At 37.1% G+C, this 17,400-nt stretch overlaps 1 protein-coding gene across 1 annotated transcript in view; it reads left to right on the top strand.

The window, feature by feature from the left end:
• Positions 1 to 11,183, top strand: part of LOC107565312 (cell surface glycoprotein 1) — a 15,892-nt gene extending 4,709 nt beyond the window's left edge. The window contains exons 3-12 of the mRNA XM_016250534.1: positions 769 to 809; positions 916 to 961; positions 3,078 to 3,210; positions 3,294 to 3,465; positions 7,100 to 8,038; positions 9,003 to 9,070; positions 9,162 to 9,217; positions 9,297 to 9,474; positions 10,193 to 10,273; positions 11,003 to 11,183. Coding sequence (XP_016106020.1) covers positions 769 to 809; positions 916 to 961; positions 3,078 to 3,210; positions 3,294 to 3,465; positions 7,100 to 8,038; positions 9,003 to 9,070; positions 9,162 to 9,217; positions 9,297 to 9,474; positions 10,193 to 10,273; positions 11,003 to 11,179 — 1,891 coding nt within the window. The 3' untranslated portion in view covers positions 11,180 to 11,183. The remainder of the gene's footprint in view (positions 1 to 768; positions 810 to 915; positions 962 to 3,077; positions 3,211 to 3,293; positions 3,466 to 7,099; positions 8,039 to 9,002; positions 9,071 to 9,161; positions 9,218 to 9,296; positions 9,475 to 10,192; positions 10,274 to 11,002) is intronic.
• The last annotated feature ends 6,217 nt before the right edge of the window (positions 11,184 to 17,400 follow it).

Below are 17,400 nucleotides of genomic sequence, written 5' to 3'. Positions count from 1 at the left end.
GAGTGAGTGTGTGTGTGTGTGTTTGTGTATGTGTGTTAGTGAGTGAGTGAGTGAGTCAGTGTGTGTGTGTATGAGTGTGTGTGTGTGTATGAGTGTGTGTATGAGTGTGTGTATGAGTGTGTGTATGAGTGTGTGTATGAGTGTGTGTATGAGTGTGTGTATGAGTGTGTGTATGAGTGTGTGTATGAGTGTGTGTATGAGTGTGTGTATGAGTGTGTGTATGAGTGTGTGTATGAGTGTGTGTATGAGTGTGTGTATGAGTGTGTGTATGAGTGTGTGTATGAGTGTGTGTATGAGTGTGTGTATGAGTGTGTGTATGAGTGTGTGTATGAGTGTGTGTATGAGTGTGTGTATGAGTGTGTGTATGAGTGTGTGTATGAGTGTGTGTATGAGTGTGTGTATGAGTGTGTGTATGAGTGTGTGTATGAGTGTGTGTATGAGTGTGTGTGTGTTTGATGAAAGTCCGTGTCTGTGGGGGTTTGGGTGTGGTGTGTGTGTGTGTGTGTGAGTGAGTGAGTAAGGGAGTGTGAGTGTGTGTGTGTGTGTATATGAGTATGTGTGTGTTAGTGAGTGAGTGAGTGAGTGAGTCAGTGTGTGTGTGTTTGATGAAAGTCCGTGTCTGTGGGGGTTTGGGTGTGGTGTGTGTGTTGTGTAACTGTGAAATGTATTTCCAGTCATGTCACTGGAAAACAGTCGGAAAAACTGTCCTTGAGTTATTGAATCAATGGAAAAAGACATTGAGTCCTTGTGTTTCTCTCGCTTTTCCAGCCAAGGGCCGCTTTCCTCCATCAGAGCCGTCATCAAACGCAGTGAGTTTGCCTGCTGTAGCATGTTTTTGGTGATTTGGTGTGTTTTGTCTGTTCTGTCAGATGTTTGCATGTGAGTTTGTGTTTTTTTTTGTCGGAAATTGCGCAGCATCAGCGAGAACGAGCTCTCAGAGTGACCATCAGCGAGACCGCAGGTCAGTTCATGCCTGTTTACTTGGTGTTTTCTTTCTCTCCGTGTTCAAATCAAGTGATATTTTGCTTTATTTGGACTTTTTCTTTCAAAATCACATCTTGTATCTGATCTCAAGCTCTTCGCTGATACTGTCATCTCCTTTGTAAACAAATTCCTTGTCAACAATATTGACATTGAGCTGATCTATTTTCATTGTTCATTTAAAGAAACTCTATATATAAAAAAATAATAATAAAATAAATATATATATATATATATATTAGTGCTGTCAAACGATTAATCGCATCCAACATAAAAGTTTTTGTTTACATAATATATGTGTGTGTACTGTGTAAATTTATTATGTATATATAAATACATACACATACAGTATATATTTTGAAAATATTTACATGTATTTGCGTGTATATATTTATATTAATATAATTTCTATTATATATAAATCTAGTTAATATATAAACAACATATTTTTCTTTAACATATACATGCATGTGTTTGTGTATTTATACAGGTGCATCTCAATAAATTAGAATGTCGTGGAAAAGTTCATTTATTTCAGTAATTCAACTCAAATTGTGAAACTCGTGTATTAAATAAATTCAATGCACACAGACTGAAGTAGTTTAAGTCTTTGGTTCTTTTAATTGTGATGATTTTGGCTCACATTTAACAAAAACCCACCAATTCACTATCTCAACAAATTAGAATACTTCATAAGACCAATAAAAAAAAATATTTTTAGTGAATTGTTGGCCTTCTGGAAAGTATGTTCATTTACTGTACATGTACTCAATACTTGGTAGGGGCTCCTTTTGCATTTATTGAGATGCACCTGTATATACATAATAAATATACACAGTACACACACATATAATATGTAAACAAAAACTTTTATTTTGGATGCGATTAATTGTGATGAATCATTTGACAGCACTAATATATATATGTGACCCTGCAGCACAAAAGCAGTGTTAAGTCGCTGGGGTATATTTGTAGCAATAGCCAACAATACATCGTATGGGTCAAAATTATTGTTTTTTCTTTTATGCCAAAAATCATTAGGATATTAAGTAAATATCATGTTCCATGAAGATATTTTGTAAATTTCCTACTTGCTTTCAGATGATGTATAAAACTCAATTTCGAAAAATTGACCCTTATGACTGATTTTTGTGGTCCAGGGTCACATATGTATGTATATATTAGATTATGATTTTTTTAAATGAGGGTCACATGACATATATGTGTGTGTGTATGACACATATATGTCATGTGACCCTCATATAATTTAATGAAAAAATTATAATCTAATAAATGAATCAAAATAATAATAAATCTGTTACTTTTATCAACGAATGGTTATTCATTTTGTTTGTATTTTAATAAATAGTGTTTGTAAGAGTGATGTTTCATGTTGTAAAAAGTGTGTTTGTCTAGTTTGTTTTATAGTATATGTGCAGTGTTGTTAAAAGGATATTCTGTTCTGTCATTTGTAATTATCAAATTTGTTATTTCGCATTTTTTTGGAATATATGTTTAGAATTAAAAATACATTTAAATAACCTCTGATTGTCACATTAATACCCATGATTGTATGATACCAATTAATCAAATTAATCATTTTCTTATAACCGGGGTTATTTTAGTTAACTATCATCATCAATCATCATTTTAAAAAAATCTTACTAAAAAACTTAACCTAATTTTATTTCAGCAAGTTGCCAAGGCAACATTTCTCATCTTTATTTAGTTTAACTAGATGTTTAATTGGTCACTTAAATAAGTAAAACTAAAATATAAATTGATAAAAAAATCTATAGATATTTAAAAAAAACCTTATACATATTATAAAAACAACATAATTACTAAAACTTCAACTTAAAATACTATACTAATTAGTAAAAACAGTAAAAAAATTTTTTATAGTATCTATTATTACATATATATTTAGTACTACTGATACTAAGACTCGTACAGCATGTTTATTTGTGGATGGGATGTGTAGTTTAGCTCACAAGTCTAGCTCTGAGAGAGCTATTAACTTGTTTTTTTTTTTGTTAAACTGGGAAATCAGATTGAGGAAGGTCACGTTATAAACTTTGATTGTTGTGCAGCAGGCGTCCAGAAATCACCATCCTCTCTGCTGAGCCGCTGCCATCCAATACATGGTTCCCAGGGGCCTCTGGGGCATTTCCTCCAGCCCCGCCCCCAGCCCCGCCCACATGGGCTGCAGGCTCGGCAACAGTGCAGGTGGGTGGAGCTTAAGGAAGTTGTACATGTGTGGAACCCTTCATGTGTTTGATTGATTGATTGATTGTGCTGCTCCTCTCCAGCTCCCGCCTCCATCCTACGAGCAGGTGATCCGAGAAAAGAGCCGTGAGCAGAATCTTCACTCCTCCTCTTCGTCATCATCTCCATCTCCATCTTCTCGTCACTCTACCTCCACCATCGCCACGCAGACGGACACAAACTCCCCCGGCCCACAGTCCTCTGCTGCTCGTCCAGGTATGAAGAAATTAGATCAGGCTTTAGTGGAGGCTACATTTAACAGCTAGTATTTGACTGTTTCGAGATTTCAAACGTGACATTCTTGTCAACAGATGAAGCACATTTTCTGTTTTTTTTAATTTTGAGTAAACACTAAAAGAAGTGCTCATTTAATTTACCCTGCATCCTTCACTGACATTGATTATTTGCAGACAACCCCTTCATTTAACCACAATACTTTACTAAAAAGGTGCTAACAAAAGTAATGAATCATAGTAAATGGAGTAAGTTAAGTTTAGAATTTAAGAAGAAAATAAATGAAGTTAAGTATTAACAAAAATGTATCAAAAATAACAGAAATCTGCTATTAAATTAATTCCTTAAGGCAAAACACAATATTTTTAATGCATTGGTCAATTTTAAGAATTTGCTTCTATAACATCTTTAAGACTAGTGGAAAGAAATAATATATTTTTACGTGTTTATTTTAGTGCACTTTATCAATTGGTGTCTGTAGATTTCAATTACAATACATATCTTTAAAAGTTTTTTCTCCACTTCAGCAGCACTTACAAACACCAAAACTTACTGTTTTATTCCTCTCTATATTCTGAAGGTTTTTACTGAGGGGTTTGTTCATATATTTTTCAGGCTGATTTATATGACATATTATACCTAAAAACATGGAGATAATACCTTTTTAAAGCACTGTGAGTTTTGTTATCCATTTCAGCAGCGCTTACATACACCAAACTTAGCAGTTTTATTCCTCTCTATATTCTGAAGGTTTTTACTGAGGGGTTTGTTCATATATCATTCACTTGAGTTTATTACTGCACTTTATCCATTTGCATAGATTTCAATTACAACACATATCTTTGAAGGCGATTTTCTCAAAAACTTTTTTCTCCACTTCAGCAACACTTACAAACACCAAACTTAGCAGTTTTACTCCTCTCTATATTCTGAAGGTTTTTACTGAGGGGTTTGTTCATATATTTGCAGGCGTCCAGAAATCACCATCCTCTCTGCTGAGCCGCTGCCATCCAATACATGGTTCCCAGGGGCCTCTGGGGCATTTCCTCCAGCCCCGCCCCCAGCCCCGCCCACATGGGCTGCAGGCTCGGCAACAGTGCAGGTGGGTGGAGCTTAAGGAAGTTGTACATGTGTGGAACCCTTCATGTGTTTGATTGATTGATTGATTGTGCTGCTCCTCTCCAGCTCCCGCCTCCATCCTACGAGCAGGTGATCCGAGAAAAGAGCCGTGAGCAGAATCTTCACTCCTCCTCTTCGTCATCATCTCCATCTCCATCTTCTCGTCACTCTACCTCCACCATCGCCACGCAGACGGACACAAACTCCCCCGGCCCACAGTCCTCTGCTGCTCGTCCAGGTATGAAGAAATTAGATCAGGCTTTAGTGGAGGCTACATTTAACAGCTAGTATTTGACTGTTTCGAGATTTCAAACGTGACATTCTTGTCAACAGATGAAGCACATTTTCTGTTTTTTTTAATTTTGAGTAAACACTAAAAGAAGTGCTCATTTAATTTACCCTGCATCCTTCACTGACATTGATTATTTGCAGACAACCCCTTCATTTAACCACAATACTTTACTAAAAAGGTGCTAACAAAAGTAATGGAGTAAGTTAAGTTTAGAATTTAAGAAGAAAATAAATGAAGTTAAGTATTAACAAAAATGTATCAAAAATAACAGAAATCTGCTATTAAATTAATTCCTTAAGGCAAAACACAATATTTTTAATGCATTGGTCAATTTTAAGAATTTGCTTCTATAACATCTTTAAGACTAGTGGAAAGAAATAATATATTTTTACGTGTTTATTTTAGTGCACTTTATCAATTGGTGTCTGTAGATTTCAATTACAATACATATCTTTAAAAGTTTTTTCTCCACTTCAGCAGCACTTACAAACACCAAAACTTACTGTTTTATTCCTCTCTATATTCTGAAGGTTTTTACTGAGGGGTTTGTTCATATATTTTTCAGGCTGATTTATATGACATATTATACCTAAAAACATGGAGATAATACCTTTTTAAAGCACTGTGAGTTTTGTTATCCATTTCAGCAGCGCTTACATACACCAAACTTAGCAGTTTTATTCCTCTCTATATTCTGAAGGTTTTTACTGAGGGGTTTGTTCATATATCATTCACTTGAGTTTATTACTGCACTTTATCCATTTGCATAGATTTCAATTACAACACATATCTTTGAAGGCGATTTTCTCAAAAACTTTTTTCTCCACTTCAGCAACACTTACAAACACCAAACTTAGCAGTTTTACTCCTCTCTATATTCTGAAGGTTTTTACTGAGGGGTTTGTTCATATATTTCTCAGGCTGATTTATATGACATATTCCTAAAAACATGGCAAAAATGTGTATTTTTTTCTCTTTCTGTTGACAGTATTTTCTGATTTATGGAGTAATAAAAAGAGAAATCCAGAATCCCCTCTACAAAAACCTTTAACTCTAATATGTCAACAAAATTCAACAATAATCTTTAACCTGGCTTTATCCAATGTTCAGATTTATTTTCTGGAAATATATGCAACTTAGTGCACATTTAATTAGATAATGCATCATAATGTTTCAGAAAATTTGTAATCCAAACAATTGTCTTAATATACTGTGACTAATCATTTAGGGAAGTATTACATTTTACCCTTTTCACCTGTAAATGTCTTGCCTTAAAGGTGATATATCATGAAAATCAGATTTTCCAGGTTTTAAGTGCTATAATCAGGTCCCCGGTGCATCTACCAACCAAGGAAACGTGAAAAAGATTAACGCAGTCACTTAGTTTTGGTAAGCCTTTTTCTGCAAGCGTCTGAGAAAACTAGCGCGTCTGATTTCGCTCCCTTGGTGACGTGGCAAAGGGATCTCATTATAATATTACCGCCCCTTAATCTGTAAGTTTCCACCTTCGGCGCCGTCATTTGAGTTCGCAAGCCACAACGTTGTACCAGCTCTAATGCCATGGTGAAAGAAAACATGCTAACTGTTCTGTCTTTGGCTGCACAGACGAGCACAGAACACTGTTTAGAGTCCCAGACTCAGAGGAGACACGAGAGCAGTGGATTTATTGATTTATTTACTGTATATTGCTGCTGCCACACAGATCTAAACATAGCTTCACAGACATAGTCGACTGTTTTTGTAACTCGTGTGTTTTTAATGTAAACTTGTGTGTGAATGAGAACTTAGTTTAGTACTCACATGCTGCGACAGCCGCTTTCTGTGCGTGTGCTTCGCATGTGTGCTCTCAGTAAACCGTATATCAGAAGTTTAAACTCGTGTGGCTTAAAACGCATGATTTCAGCGCAATAAACATGATAATCAGAACCAAAACAGATGTTTTTTAGCAGGTACGAGCTGTAATGGCGCAGCTCTATTCTGGAAAAAGGGGCGGGGAGCAGCAGCTCATTTGCATTTAAAGAGACGGGCACGAAAAACAGCGTGTTTCTGCTTCCACTCAAAATAGGCATTTTCAAAATGAAATAATAAATGATCTGTGGAGTATTTTGAGCTGAAACTTCACAGACACATTCTGGGGACACCAGAGACTTATATTACATATTGTAAAAATGGGCATAATATGTTTCCTTTAATTTTTTCCTGTAGTTCGTAGGCAGTCCAAACCCCCGCGGCTCTCACTGCCCCTCAAACACATGCCTGAATTGGACTGGTCTAATACAAATGCCGGTGCTCAGCCTCGAGAGGCTCTGCGCGAACAGTGTGGTGTCCAGACGGACTTCGATGACATCATCGATGACATCTCTCCCATAGGCCCCGCCCCCACTGCCAGCACTTCCACCCAGATCAACTTCGATTCCACAGGGGACCCGATGAAAGAGGAGCCGAGTGTTCGTCCCAGACCTCGGCCGCGCTCCAGAGTCGCCCTACGACCCAACGAGGATGTTCTGGACCAGCCGATGACGAGGGAGGTGAAAGTTCAGACTCTGGTGCGTCTGAAGGACGATGGGGCCGAGAATCTGTTCGCCGGGTTTGACGACGCTCCGTCGAACATCTCCAGCAAATACCTGCAAGACCTGCTGGAGGTGTTTGGTTCGGACGAAACGCATGTTCAGCATGGAGACAGTCAACAAAGCGATGCAAGCACTGTAGAAGAAGAGGATAATATGGCCGTTTTCGATGCTCCATGCACCGTTATAACACCTGAACCAGTAGAACCGTTCAATAGACCACAACCACAACCGCGACCTAGAACTCAGAAATCCAAACCCCAGCTCGCCCCAAAACCATCTGTCTTTGAGGTTTTTGATACCAGAGAACCTACCGTTGAGCAAAACCCCTCCAAACCCCTGAGTCCACCAGTTCCAGCACCCAGACCCCTTCTGAACAAACTCCAGAGTCCATCAGAGTCCAGATCTTCATCTGCCAAACCTTCACCAGCCGCCTGTCCTGACAGCACTCCTCCCAGGCAGCAGATGGCAGCGGTGGCCTCCACTCCGTCCGAGAGGAGAAATTCCGATGATCAAACTACAAACACTCCAGTGAAGACGCCGCCAGTGATAGTGACTGACAGGAACGTTGGAAAACGTGAGTGATGACAAGTATATTGGTGGATTTCTAGTTTACTTGCTAGTAGGGATGCACAGTTTGGGGGAAAATATCTAATTGCAATTTTTGGGGATAAAAATAAGCTCAAGGTTTACTTTGCTTTTTTGCGCAAATTGCAGGAAAAAAACTAATTGTGATTTTTCGGATAAAAATTGTGATTGTCATAAATGCAATTTTAAAAAAGTTTTAAGTTTGATTAGCTTGTTTGCACAATTTGGACAATTTTTATAAAAATTGTAATCGCGATAAATGCAATTGAAAATGTGGTAAAAAAAGAGCTCTAACTCTATTGTTAAGCTCTATTGCAATTGCAATATATTATATTTAAAATGTTATTAAATGCAAAAAAGCTCACGTTTTGCCTTGCTTGTTTTTTAGGGATGCATAATTTGGCCAAAAATATGTCATTGTATATCAGTGTTACTATAATGTAATAATAATAATTAGAATTAGAATTATTTTTATTGTTACTAAATTTAAATATTAGACAAAATTCTAAAGGGTCGTAGGGTGACTCTGGAGCAAAGGTCTGGGACGAACGCTGGGCTCCTCTAATATTTCACTGTTAAATTAAATATAAGAAGAATAAGTACATTTTACAGTACAAATATAAAATTATTAACTAAATTATTAAAATAGTGTTAATTTCTTTATTTTCAAGCATTTAATTATGAAGCTTTTATTTTGGTTTAAAGCCGCAGGGATCCTTTAAAGCTTCTCTTTTGTGCATAACAGCCGGTTTATATACACATTTCTCATTACGAGTTTGTGAAAGTATTTGGCGCATGCTGCATTTCCAAATGCACGTTATACTGTAAGTGACTCAAGCTCAGAGCAAATGCAGAGATGAGATGAGACATTTGAAGCAGCATTTACTGTGAACTGAGATGCTGAAAACACTGGAGCGTTTTGTGTGTAAATGAACACCTGTGTTTTTATGTAGGTCCGTCGGTCCCCAAACACTCCCGTCCACCTCCACCTGTGCTCAGAAAGACACCGCCCACCTCACAGGTGAGTTATACCTGCTTATTAATCACCTTTATCATGAAGTTTGCCTATTAGAATTAGCGTTTAATGTTGATGATGGTGTGTGTGTGTTCAGGCCACGGTGGATGTTTTCAGAGCTCCTGACGCTTCCATTCCTTCTCTTCCTCCGAGGTACTGCAGCGTTTTTTCCTCCAAAATCAGGTGTCTTTAGTTTTTTTCCCATCTCTCATTCTCTCTCTTTGTGTCTCAGACCCAGTGGCGGCAAACTCCTCCCACTCCGCCCTCCTCCAATCAAAGTGGCCAAACTTCCAGGCTCCTCCTCCTCCCCTGCTGTGACCAATCAGCTGCCAGGCAGCAGGGTGCCAAAGAGAGGCCCGCCCCTCCCTCCCCGCCCCAAACCAGGACATCCGCTTTACAAGCGCTATTCTGTGAGTCTTCATGCATAGCGTATTTGAGAAGAACACCAGGAAAATGTCCTGTGTGTTATTTCATAATTTTCTGACCATCCTGTCATTATAAACCTGTATGACTTTCTTTTTTTTTTCGTGGAAAACAAAAATGAGATCACTGGCAGAATGTACGAGCTGCTGTTTTTCATAAATTGAAAGTGAATTGTGATTGTGCGCTTTATTCCAAGTCTCCTGAAGCAGTGTGGTCTTGTTAACTAAAACTACAAATGAAACTATTAAAATTTGTTTTTGAAATAAACCCTCAAAATAAAATATAAATACTGGATTAAAAACTTGCGCTTAAAAATGTTCATGAAAATGATAAATGTTGCCTTGATAGATTACAAAAACTGAAAAAAGATATTAAATAATAAATGAACTAAATAGAAATAATTAAGAAAAAAATAGAAAAGCATCATATGCTCTTGCATGAATTTAGTGCACAGGTCACATGTAACGATCCATCTGTGTGATTGTATAAATCACCATGCACTTTTGAAAACAGCAGCTCGCACATTATACCGAACATCTTTGAGCTGCACAGAAGAGAGAGGGTGAGGAAGTGATGACCGGATGTTTATTTATGAGTGAACTGCCCCTTTAAATGTATTTCAGCTGAATATGAGAAAAAATCCCAGGAGGTCTATAAATAAAACAGCCATGTAAACACCAGCTGCTTTGTGTGTTTGTGCATTAGAGAAAAGTTCTTCCAGGAGATGCAGAGCTGGAGAATACCAGCAAAGAGCAAGAGGAACCACCTGAGGAAACGTCTTTGCATGTCAGTGTACACACACACACTCTCTCACACACACACACACACACACACACACACACTCACACACACACACACACACACACCCTCACACACACACATACTCTCACACTCTCTCACACACACACACACTCACACACACATCTCACACTCACAAACACTCACACTCACACACAAACACACACACACTCACACACACACAAACAAACACACTCACACAAACACACACACAAACACTCACTCACACAAACACACACACTCACACACACACACACTTACACAAACACTCACTCACACAAACACACACACTCTCTCACACTCACAAACACTCACAAACACTCACACACAAACACACACGCACACACACACACACACACACACACTTACTCACACGCGCACACACACTCTCTCACACACTCTCTCACACACTTTCTCACACACACACTCACACACACTCTCACACGCACACACACACACTCTCACACACGCACACACACACACACTCTCACATACACTCACTCACACACACACACACACACACACACTCACTCACACACTCTCTCTCACACACACACACACACTCTCTCTCTCTAACACACACACACACACACTCTCTCTCGCTCTCTCTCTCTCACACACACACGCACACACACACAAACACACTCACTCTCACACACACACTTGCAAATTATGCAACCACTGTAAACTGTCATGAAATATTATTTCCTGCTTCAGGAAGAAGAGCACCTGATTGTCCTGGATGATACAGACGTCCCACAAACACCATCAAACACACTCCACGACCTCTGCTCGTCAGGAGAGGTCAAAGGTCAAGATGTGACTGTCAGTGAGCTTCTGCTGGACAAAGAGCCCTTGGAGCAGCAGATCCAACAAAACACACAGAACGGGTGAAACAGGATGAGAAATAATATATAATACTATACAGAGGACGAGCACTTTATGATTTCTCTCCCGAGTGTGAGGACGAGCTCAGTCTGAAGGTCTGTGGGAGATTCACTGTGGCACAGTCATGAAAACCTGGAAATCTGTAGGAGTTTAATAAATCCTGATTTCCAGGCCTGGGAAATTCATGGGGAAAAAAATCATAAAAATATAATAAACATAATAATTTTATTAAATATATATTTTTTGTCCTTCATTCCAATTAATATCAATCAAACTGCAGTTGGGTTGTTTTGATTAAATAATAATAACAAAAAATAAATAAATACAGCTAACTAACACTATAAAAACACGGATTTAAGAAAATTAATAAAAACGTCATCTGTTTTTGCAATTAAACGCCTCATAAATATATATGTATTTTATATTTTTAGGGAAATATATATCAGCGTTAATGAAAATATATTTAAAAAAATTATATAATTATGTAAAAACAATTAAATAATAAAAACAATTAAATATTGTAATTATAGTTAGTTAGTTAGTTTAGTTTATTGTCCTTTCGGAAATTCGCTTTGTATCTGTGGCAACTCTTCAGAGATCAACAACAATAATTAACAATACAAACATCAACAGGTTACAACACATCACATATAAATACAACAACAGAATCACTGCCATAGATGTACAATGACAACTGTGATATCACAGAGATTCATTTAACAGAGCTATACTGGATGATATAAAAGATCTTTGTGCACGGGCAGTCCGTAATAATGGTACCCTGTACCTTCGACCAGATGGTGATAACTCATATTCACCACAAAGAGGATGAGATGCATCGTGAAGAACTGTATGGCTTTTCCTCACAGCTCGAGATTCACATAGTTTTATCAGACTAAGGTGTCGTTTACCTGCAATCTTACTAGCCATGTTAACAAGTTTGTTCTTATTTACTCCAGACAGTGAGAAATACCAAGCAGCAAAGCTGAAAGTCAAGATACTCTCCACAAATGAATGATAGAATAGAGCCAACATATAAGTATCCACACCAGACTGTCGAAGCTTACGCATGAAATACAATCGCTGCAGCCCTTTCTTGTAAACAGCTGCTGTATTTACATCCCATGTCAGTTTTTTATCAATGATTGTCCCTAGATATTTATATTCATTTACAACTTCAATGCCCTCACCATTAACAATTATTTGTTGATGAATGCCTCTTTTTGTCGAAAATCATTTCTTTAGTTTTCCTGATGTTTAACTGAAGGAAACTAGATTGTCACCCATCAACAAACTCATCCAAACCTCTACGATGCTCCACTTCATCTTCAGTGATCAAACCAACAATTGCCGTATCGTCTGCATATTTGACATGAAAAACATCAGATGAAAAACCTCTACATTCATTTGTATAAAGGGTAAATAACACTGGGGAGATAATACTTCCCTGTGGGTTCCCTGTGTTGTAAAAATAGAGGAAGAGAAAGCAGAGTTCACCCTAACACACTGTAATCTATCAGTCAAAAAAGACTCGACCCATCTAACGAGTCTGCTATTCACACCCAGCTTAAACAATCTTTCCATTAGAACATGTGGTCGTATAGTATTAAATGCAGATGAGAAATCTATAAACATAACACGGGCATATCGCTTTGGCTGATCAAGATGACAGTAGAGTCTTTGTAGCATATACAAGAGGGCATCTTCTGCACTCCTCCCTCTCCTATATGCAAATTGTAAAGGATCAAGTTTGTTTCGCACCTCAGAAAGAACATGATCTAACACTATTTTTTCAAAACTCTTCATGACAATAGATGTCAAGGCTACCGGACGATAATCATTTAAAACTGCTGGTTTTGATATTTTTGGCACAGGCACTATAAATGAACATTTCCAGGCAGTAGGTACATAGCAAGTATCCACAGACACTTGAAACAGATGACTGTAAATGACACTACACTCCTTAAGTACCCTACCAGTTATTCTCTCAGGACCCGCTGCCTTCCTTCTATTAACACTTTTAAAGATCCTACAAACTTCCTCCGATGTTATAATGATTTCCTGCCCTGCATTCATTTGCTGTCTAATCAAATTCCGTTCAGTTTTAAAATCTGATGTACCAAAAAATGTATTTAATTCATTTGCTAAGGCCAAATCATCCTCATGATTACCCATAAATGATTTACTCTTCTCCTGTCCTACACTCTTAAAAATAAAGGTGCTTCACGATGCCATAGAAGAACTTTTTTGTCTAAATGGTTCCTTAAAGAACCTTCAACATCTGAAGAACCCTTCTGTTTCACAAAAAGTTCTTTGTGGCGAAAGAAGGTTCTTCAGATTATAAAAAGGTAAGAAAGAGATGGTTCTTTAAAGAACCTTTGACTGAATGCTTCTTTGTGGAACCAAAAATGGTTCTTCTATGGCATCGCTTGAAGAACCTTTTGAAGCAGCTTTATTTTTAAGAGTGTATCGTTGTATACACTCCCTGCCATGCCTGCCTTAAATTATTATCTCTCATCTTTCTCTCAATATTTTGCTTGTAATTATGTTTACACCTACTAATTATTTGCCTAATTTATTTATATGTGTATAAAGTATATAGTTAATATGTATATATATACACACACACAATAAAATATTAAAATTATTTTTGTTAATATTTAAAACTATATTAATATATATAAAATATTATGGAATTCTAAAACAATTCAATATTGTAAATATATTGTAATTATATTTATCTGTTGTAATTATATATATATGTGTGTGTATTATATAAGAATTATAATATAATTATTAAATAATATAAATATTATATTAAATATATAATTGATATATATTCAAATATAATGATTAATTCATATTTTATCATATAACAAATAAGTCATATTTAATAATACTAATTTAAATAAAATGTTTTTAAATATTTGGTTAAATATGGGTTTTATGTCATTGAGATTCATTGGTCTAAATGCGTGTGTGTGTGTGCAGGCAGGAGATGTGGTGTGTGGTTTGGAGGACATGGATGCCGAGTGGTTCCTCGGAGAATCCGGAGGGAAACGTGGCATCATTCCCAAAAACTACATCCAAGTGCTGCTGGACCCCTGAACACACGGGCCGTCCTGTCATGTGCCTGATGAGCGTTTCTGCATGTGCCTTAATTAGATGTAATACAGTTAAACGAGGTTAGTGAGGGGATCTCCTGTACTGTACTGACACGTGTGTGTGTGTGTGTGTGTGTGTATGTGGCCAGTTGAACTTGTTTACAGTTTTAACCCACATTAAACTGATCAGTTATTAAGCATTGTTCTGTCTTTTCTTTTTATCAACAGTCAGGCTTTCCTTCGAGCACAGCAGTTTTTTGACTCTTTCTGTACATTCAGTTACAGGATTCTAGACGTTTCCATTTTTCCACATTTACATGACCAGGAATTCATAATTTACTGGATAAGGATTCATAAAAATATTTTTTTACTCACAATTTCAACATGGTAAAATATTGTAGAGCTTGGAATAACTAGTAAAATGTTTATTCATTATAAAAGTGGCCAAAGTTTGTGGTCGGTAAGACTTTTAATGTTTTTGAAGTCTCACCGAAGCTGCATTTATTTGATCAAAAATACAGTAAAAAATGTGAAATATTATTCTAATGTAAAACAGCTGTTTTCTATGTGAATCTCTGTTAAACTGTAATTTATTTCTGTGATCAAATCTGTATTTTCAGCATCATTCCTCCAGTCTTCAGTGTCACATGATCTTCAGAAATCAGTATAATATGTTGCTCAAGAAACATTTCTGATTATCATCAATTTTGAAAACCATGAAGCATTTTAGGATTTAGCATTTTCAGGATTCACAGATTAATAGAAAGCAATAGAAATCTTTTGCAACATTATAACTGTCTTTACTGTCAATTTCATCAATGTTATACGCCCCTGATGAACAAAAACAATTCTTACTGACCCCAAATTTATGAAGAGTACAGTACAGTACATGACCGATGACTTATCTTGGTTATCCACCATAGACAGCTGCTGAAACCACATAACTAATATTGTTTTTTATTAAGTTTTACTGCACAAAATGTGTACAAACTTCAAATTAAAAACCAAACACATTTTCTGTAATGTTTCTTTAATTGATACCCCCAATTTGGAAAGCTGTAAGTCAACTTCTCATGACGACAATGCTGCAATTATACCATCCCATCCCATAAACAGTGGCTACAGTGATTTTGACGCGCGGTCACATTAGCAACAATCGGTGAAATTTCGCGGGGAAAGTATGGATATTGCAAAATTAAAAAAAAATGTAAAAAAATTTTTTTTTACTTTTAATAATTAATACAATTATTAAAAGTTTAAAAAAGCCAGAATTTGACGTGTCACGTGTCCCTCGCGCGAAATTCTCGATCGCATTCATGAGCGCATTTCTTGCCCGCGGAAATTTGCCGTAAGGTTAAATATACCAAGTGTCTCGTTTATTTCGGTCAACCTTGCATACAAAAATGAAACCGAAAAAGTGGATTCACGCTTAAATTTGTGACACTATCAGCATTCGGTTTAATTTCAGCCACTGTTCACATGCAATAAAACACAGAGTCGCGTTCAGCTACTAATGATGTATTGTTGCAATACAAAACAAAACATGAAATAAATCCATAATTAGAATAATTACGAGGAGCTTTAGGCCCCGAACAGCCACCGTACAAAAGTTAATACCGTTGAAACCACAAGCAACCGTTCAGATCAAATTAAATGAACAGTTCTTCTAAAAAAAAAAGAGGCATTTCATGGAGATAAACACACACTCATTCAGTAAAGGCCGAAGTTTTGGTGTGAAGCGAAGTCAGAACACTACATCAGACGTAAAGAAACATTCAGCAACACAATTAAAACGTCTCATTCTCATTCAGTTCCAGACGGTTGCGCGTTCATAATCAGGTATAAAGATGTCTGAAATGAGACTCTAATGATGCACCCGATCAGACACAAACATCGACACGTATGTAGAGAGAGAGAGAAAGGGGAGCAGGTTCGGGACACAGTGCAGTAAAAGTCGAGGTCGCTGGTTTAGTTGAAGCCCTGCGTACAAACACAGACCAGAACGGGAGAAAATGAACGCGGACCACTAAATTCGTACATGCTCTGAAGAACACGTTTACATGCACTCAGATAACCCATTATTATCATGTACCTCCCTCGGTCAGTCCGAATGAAATTTCGATCTGATTGTAATAAGGGGTGCTGCAGACCTAAAATAATATGCACTGGGAAAACGTAAGCGTGCAATCGCGTTAATAGCCTACTATTATTTTTTCGAACCGATTCAAAAAATGTTTTTGAATGTGCCGGGAACAGATTCAGAACAGGGTTGCCAGGTTTTCGCAACAAAACCCCCCCAATTTCTACATAAAACTAGCCCAAAACTAGCACAATCGTGTCTTGAGGGGGGTTCCCCAGTAAAAATCGCATTGGGGGGGGTATATACATGTTTTTCTGCGGGGATCTTCCAGTAAAATTCACATTCCAGGGGCTAAATATTAAATTTTTGGGGTCGCTTCAACCCGCGGACATGAAAAACAACCCGCGGCAACAGTGTTAAAGTAGTCCAATTCTACGGGAAAACCGCGGACTTGGCAACACTGATTCAGAAATGCTTTGAATGTGCCGAGATGCGTCTTATAGTAGATCTCTGTTTTACAAACGTGCTTATTTATTTACCTCCTGCGAACGAATGAACCCAGCTAACGTTCTCGCAACTTTGGTTAAGCTTCTCGCAAGCTTATGAACATTCTTCCATTAACGTTAATAGAATGTTCACTTTGAATGTTGTTGAGAATGTTCTTAAAACTTTGGCACAGAAACATTGTTTATACTCCGTTCCTGGAACTTAGTTTTTTTTTTTTAAACGTTTTAGTTTGACATGTATCTTAAGTTTTTCAAATGTTACTAGTTTTAGAATGTTCCGAGAACATTCAAAAGTAACACTGCCATAATGATGAAATAGAACCAAGAAAAACGTTTCTAAACGTAAAAAAAAAAAAGGATGTTCATAACATGATGAAAACGTTCTTAGAACATATTTTCTGGGTATTTATACATCGTTCATGAAACATTTCTGAAACATTTTAGTCGGATGTTCATCGAATGTTTTTTAAATGTTACTACTTGTTTCAGAACGCTCAGAGAACATTCAGAAGTAACGTTCCTATAATGGTTGCAAAA

Source organism: Sinocyclocheilus grahami, unplaced genomic scaffold (genome assembly GCF_001515645.1).
Source record: "Sinocyclocheilus grahami isolate Dianchi unplaced genomic scaffold, SAMN03320097.WGS_v1.1 scaffold993.1, whole genome shotgun sequence".
Classification (NCBI taxonomy): domain Eukaryota; kingdom Metazoa; phylum Chordata; class Actinopteri; order Cypriniformes; family Cyprinidae; genus Sinocyclocheilus; species Sinocyclocheilus grahami.
Note: the sequence above shows the minus strand (reverse complement) of the source record. Positions and strands in the feature narration are given on the sequence as shown.